The sequence below is a fragment of the Melanostigma gelatinosum genome, assembly GCF_949748355.1.
Source record: "Melanostigma gelatinosum genome assembly, chromosome: 2".
NCBI classification, from domain to species: Eukaryota; Metazoa; Chordata; class Actinopteri; order Perciformes; family Zoarcidae; genus Melanostigma; species Melanostigma gelatinosum.
In genome coordinates, this window is record NC_136635.1 from 26,375,457 (window position 1) to 26,381,456 (window position 6,000).

A 6,000-nucleotide genomic window follows, 5' to 3' on the forward strand; every position below is an offset into this window, starting at 1 on the left:
ATGGCAACCACCGCAAAGCGGGGATTTCGAGGCTTTTTGGGGGTAAATGTAATTTAGAAGAAAAAAAGAGCGAATGCAGTCATGTGCTGTGATAATGAAAGTAAATAAGAGGAAGAGTGAGATATCACTTCTGCCTTTCCACCCAATGCCACTCATACCCGCTGTCTTATGCAATAATGTGAGCATGTTCCACAGCTGCGTCCATGTGTACCAGTGTCATGTTTTTGCTAGCTATAGTGAAAAGCCGTAGCTGCAAATATTTAAGACCATGAATTCATCCTTTCTGGCCTCTGACCTGGTCCCTCTGTACTAATGCAGAGCCTGTAGCACAGACCTGTACTTTGGTCCCACAGTCTATGGTCCTATCACATAGTATTGGGCCTTGTTATTCTCTGCAGCATGACTGAAGCAGTGGGCATTAAAAAGGCCAAACACCAAGTCCAGCTTCCATCCATCTGCATTCTGCCTGTTGGTCAGAACACATCCAACTTAATCAATGTATCCAGCTGGACTGGAGGCAATTGCAGCAACTTAATGGATCTCAAAACACTGGCGAGGGTGATTATGTTTGCCTATATATGGTCAGCAGGATATATAAAAAAACTACTGAACAGATTTCTATGAAAACATGGAAACATCAATACCCTGTCATCGAAATTCTTGAACTGTAAGACACGGAAGTCTTTAATATAATTCCTTGGTTTGGTAGCCGCTCCCATTTCTGCCAGATGTTCTGGTATTTCCAACTAAATTCTTTCACAATACGCAGAAACTAGAAAACTCAGACAGGAAACAAGGAAATCACGTCGGCCTTCAGCCAATCTTACATTATGTGACGATGTCTGTTTTGTGATGTAGAAGATCGAGATGCAGATTGAAATTTTTCCATCAGTAAAATATCATACGGAGGAATATGGAGCCTCGGTGTCTCTCTCTGTGTGTCTGTCTCTTTCTCGGTGTGTCTCTCTTTCTTTGCGTCTCTCTCTCTCTGTCTCCATCTCTTTCTGTGTGTCTCTCTCTGTTTGTCTCTTTCTGTCTCTCTCTTGCTCTGTGTATCTCTCTGTCTCTCTCTCTCTTTCTATGTCTCTGTGTGTGTCTCTCTCTCCCCCTCTCTCTGTTTACACGTGCCGTTCTATTTTTAGTGGATCACACATCTGCAGCTCTGCATATGAAACCCACGAGGCTGTTTGAACATTTACAACATCAACCACAGGTCAAAAAGCACTGTAACAGACACAAAAATATTCCTTCCTCAACCATGCTTTTGACCACCTTTCAAGATCATGTTATCATGTAGTCTGGAGTATTCAAGTTCCACAATGTAATCAGACACTGATCATACTAAATACAAACCATTTGTTTAACGTTGTCAAAAATGACAATTTTGTCATATGTCGTTCAATAAAAGAACTGTCAAACATTTGAAATAGCAATTTATGTATTTGCTCATATACTGAAAATCAACCAACATTGTGAAAGAGAAGGTTTTTTTCTTAAATGATCAAATGTCTTCTTACTTCTTGCCATCTTGTTCCTTCATATTCCTACTCCTTGTTCTAACTATTCTAACAGTGGGTTCTCAACACAGAACCATATCCACCATCCATTGGCCCGGCAGGGCACATGTGTTTCACTGTCATTCACTTACTGTCGTTTGAACGTGTCTTTCAATGTCTGGCAATATGCAGCAAAGTTGAGCATGCAACATTGTAAAGGCAATCATGGAGGACAGAACCAAACCGCATGTAGATGGAATGACGCTCTATCTTCATGCTTGCTCATTTGAACCGGTGCATGCATGGCTGCTGTAGTTTAGGTGTGTGTGTGTGTGTGTGTGTGTCTGTCTGTCAGGGTCTGGCCTATGAGCCCTACGGGTCAATGTGAGTGTAAGTTAATTGGACATGATGTGTAGTGTTCTTCAAATACCCTCTCAGACACAGAAATAATACACCAGGCATAGAGAATGGCAACCTGGAAGGCTGGAGCTTCACAACCAATTGTGTCTTGTGTTGTTGAGCAGATACAGTATGACCCTCGGTACAAAGCTGCTTGTTTACATTCATACAGTCCTGATCTGGGGTCGGGGTCAGGAGAGATAGGAACGACTTCTCTCTGTAGCTTAACAGAATGAACTGCTGCGCCATAAGTCTGGGGAACTGAGGGATCCGGAAAGCAGTGAGGAGAGGGTGTCTGTTTCAGAAATAAATTAATTAACGAATTAAACCACCTAAAAAACAACACTTGACTAATAGGCAGCAGGAACAGTCCAAGCCAAGATTTGGCAGCCATTAGGCAGGCTGACAATGTTCTCAGCATGATGGAATGGTGGCGTGCAACATGGCTGCTCAAGAATTTAATGAGCATGCATTGGCAGAATTTAGCTAATGCATTCACATTACTTTTGGTATGAACTTGAGTTAGAACGACCAAATGAATCTGGTCCCTTTGATTGACATGACAGCTACTATGTAGTAATCAACAAGGCAAAGATCATGTTATAACTGTTTCCTTATTGAACCAGTCTCAAAACTGAAAGGCAGTCCCGTCTGATTTGAGTCATACAATGACACATTCCAAAGTAAAAGCATATTTTATCTCCTTTTTGAATCTTTGTGGATAACAAATCCTACGCTTCAGTTGTAATCCGTTGAGTATATCCGTTGAACATATTTATAGATTTTTGAGGGGGTTTGCTTCATTGGATGTTATGAACGATCATCCAGCTGTCAATAAAGTCATCATTCATCTTCTGCTCTCAATACAAGAGCTGACTCGAGATGTGACAGTCTTGTTTTCTACTACACTCTACTCTGACCTTTTTAATTCGCCATCGCAGAAGAGGATGTCACTTTATAGCTTCTTCACATGTCCTGCTGCTGAGGTTGCCAGACCTCAGACAAACAAAAGAAAATGTGCAGCACAAAGAAGTCAATAAATAAGTCACAGGATTTGGTTCAAAGGTAAAAGGTGTCTCAGGACACACACGCCCTATGATACAAGCTGATGAAGGTCCAACAAACACCAGTGATAAACATGTCTGTGTACTCTAAGTCACCAAAGTCAAAAATGATGACAGATTGCACCACGTTTTGAAATACGTTACTTTCAACACTCACAACAACGCTGCCATTCGGCCCTCCAGCTCATGTGTCCATATATGGCTCGCTACGTCACGGCTGGCGCAGCTGATGCTAGGATGACAGCGAGCTAATGATCCGCGAGGAGGATTTAACGCCAAATGCGAGCTTAGCTAGTCCTACAACCAGACAAAACACACAACTTCTTATTTTCTTGTTCATGCGCAATTTTTTACCGAAACGTAGTCTCCTAAAATGTGCACTGCGAAAATGTCGTCGGAGCGCGTCCCCATTGCATGTATTTGCCACTAATGTTATGGCGGCGCAAAGGGATTCCCTTGCAGTAATTATAGTGTAACGAGATAGCTAAAGGTCATTTGAGTGGCTAGCGGTACAACTGTCTTTGGATCGATAAATAAACACAACGTTACCCTAAAAGAATAGATGCAGACGATCATCTACTTGGGGATGTTTGTCAACGTCTGACTGACTGTCAAGCTAAATGAAAGAGGAGGAGGGATGTGATGAAGATGCCCCGAGTAGTCTCGACTCCACTATTTGTGAATCGGTCAGTGCAGCAGCTTGGCTAGCACGCTACCCGGCTAACCAGCCCCGTTTACAGCCAATGTGAGGCTAGCTAGCGAGCTATCTAGCCATTAGCTTCAATGGGTGTCATCTTGAGCAAATGATATCAAAATAAAACCTCACCGTGAAAGGAATGTCATTCACGCTTCCCACCGAATAGCAGCAATCTCCAGGGTTTACAGCTCCCGTCAGCACCTGATGCAGATGCATTTTCCTTTTTTTATTTTAGCAGCAGATGGAGGTTTTTCTTTTAATTATTAATAACGAGTCCACCCTTTCGGTTCCTCCATCTAGCAACGACTGGGAATTCCATCAGTAGCGTTTAACGTTGTCCTCGGCCTGGCAGCGTCGTCTTTCCTCCGCAAACGGTCCGGTTGCGGTGACTGTTGCGTGCGATCCCTACACATGCAATTTCAGCTGGTCCCGTCATGTATTTAGACGCGTAAAACTGGCCGCCCGTCGCCTCGCGCTGTCAACACCAGCCCTACGATTAATCGTGAGAGCCGAGGCAGCGGGATCTCTGCAGCGAACCTGACATGCGCGTTCCCGACGTTGTCCAGGCACGACTGAGTCCTCAGAGAAATGCGCCATCTAGAATGGGAATGTCAACTCCTGGTTTACACTTAGACTTAGTGCTTCAGTGGGCTTATTTTTTTTTTTATAAAACACACCGATAATTACGTTCTCGTATATATTCCCTCAAAATGACTTCACAACGTGTTGTAATGATTCACCGTCCGTGATTCTTTCTGGGGCTTTGTACAGCTGCTCTAGCACTGTGTTTCTATATTTACGGCGCACCAGTTTTGTGGAGCACCCCTCTGTCGGCGATTTGAGTTCATTGATCATACATTTTTCTTTTTTCTTTTGTGGGATCGTGGCCTCCTTCTCCGTTTCAAGTCTAATAAGGTCACATATATATTGTTCTTTTTATGATGTGTATGAAACGGTACATAAGCAAAACTATATCTACACAGTTTAAATTATTTATTTTGAAACAATTTACCACATTGTGTCGTTGCCAAATGCCATAGTTCAAGCTTCTCTGATGTAATGCGTTGCTGCTTGTCATTGTCTTGCATTACAGTAAATTAATGGGAGATCATGATAGGCATGTTTTTAATGTCATGGGAAGCAGCTGGTGTCACGACTACAACTTGATAATGCTGTGGCAATGATGTCCACAACGGAGAGCACGAGTGAGCTACACCAGGCTGAGGTTAATTGTAGCCACAACTGTCCCTCGGCTCTATCTACCCTCATTCATGTCACTGGTGAGATTTAATGGCGCATATTACCGTACTGCTGTTTATCCCCTTTCCCCTTTGGACCCTTTTTACATATTCATTTTCACTCTCTCCTTTATTGTCTCTATATAAATGAGAAGAGGACTGACTGTGATACACAAACGACCATCGTGGCATTGTCCTAGTTATTCAAACCACACTGACATCATCATGCAGGGCCTGCCTGCCAGCCACCATGATTACACGGGACAACGGAACAGAAAATTGGGAGGCAGTAGCCCAGAGAGACTGTGACGCGTACAGAGTATCAACAATGATGGGGCACACTCATCCTGTAGCATGTGTAATACTGTGTCTGTACTTTTTGCGTTTAGTGACTACCATATTTTTTGAACTGCGAGTGTCAGACTTTACAGCTGTTCTGGGCCTTATGACTGATGCTGAGCAAAAGGTCTATAGGACAGTATAGCTGTGCTGTTTGAGGGGTGAAATGAATCGACTCGAGATCACTCAAGATATTGCTTTTAATATTTTAGTAATTAAGATCACAGGATAACTTAAAGACCAGTGTAATGTTTAGACTCTACAACCCGCTCTTTATAAGCCATTATCATAAGACGTAATCAGCAGCAAACTCCCAGGATGACTCGTGTTATGTAACCCAGATAACCAGTCAATTGAAAGTCAGTCAAATCTTGCTGTAAATCGGCTTCTTTTGGCTTTGAATAATTTTAAAGGCCAGACCGCTGTCAGGGCATGTGACTAAAAGACTGTGAGTGCATCTCTCCCAACTGAAGTCATTACCTTAAAGCACCTCTCTCTGAGTGAGAAAATAATCTGGCTGAGATATCTGGAATGATTTTAAGGCAGTTTCTACTCCGCACCGCTTTCATTAACCTCAACAAATATAGATGCCTGTTTATGCCTGTTTATGGGTGCCTGTGATACTCTCGCGATGACGGAGGGTATCCACTTTAGATGATTAAGAAACAGGGGATTCATCTCTGAAGTATACCAGCAGTATTGTGCAGTTGGCCAAGAGTGCTGAGATCACTGCAGAGAAAACAGAGCCAACAAAGACGTATTTCAGG

General features: G+C 42.9%; 1 protein-coding gene across 1 annotated transcript in view; it reads right to left on the reverse strand.

The window, feature by feature from the left end:
• Positions 1 to 3,872, reverse strand: part of dmxl2 (Dmx-like 2) — a gene marked incomplete at its 5' end in the record, with an annotated part of 37,001 nt that extends 33,129 nt beyond the window's left edge. The window contains one exon of the mRNA XM_079287463.1: positions 3,786 to 3,872. Coding sequence (XP_079143589.1) covers positions 3,786 to 3,872 — 87 coding nt within the window. The remainder of the gene's footprint in view (positions 1 to 3,785) is intronic.
• Positions 3,873 to 6,000: the final 2,128 nt, after the last annotated feature.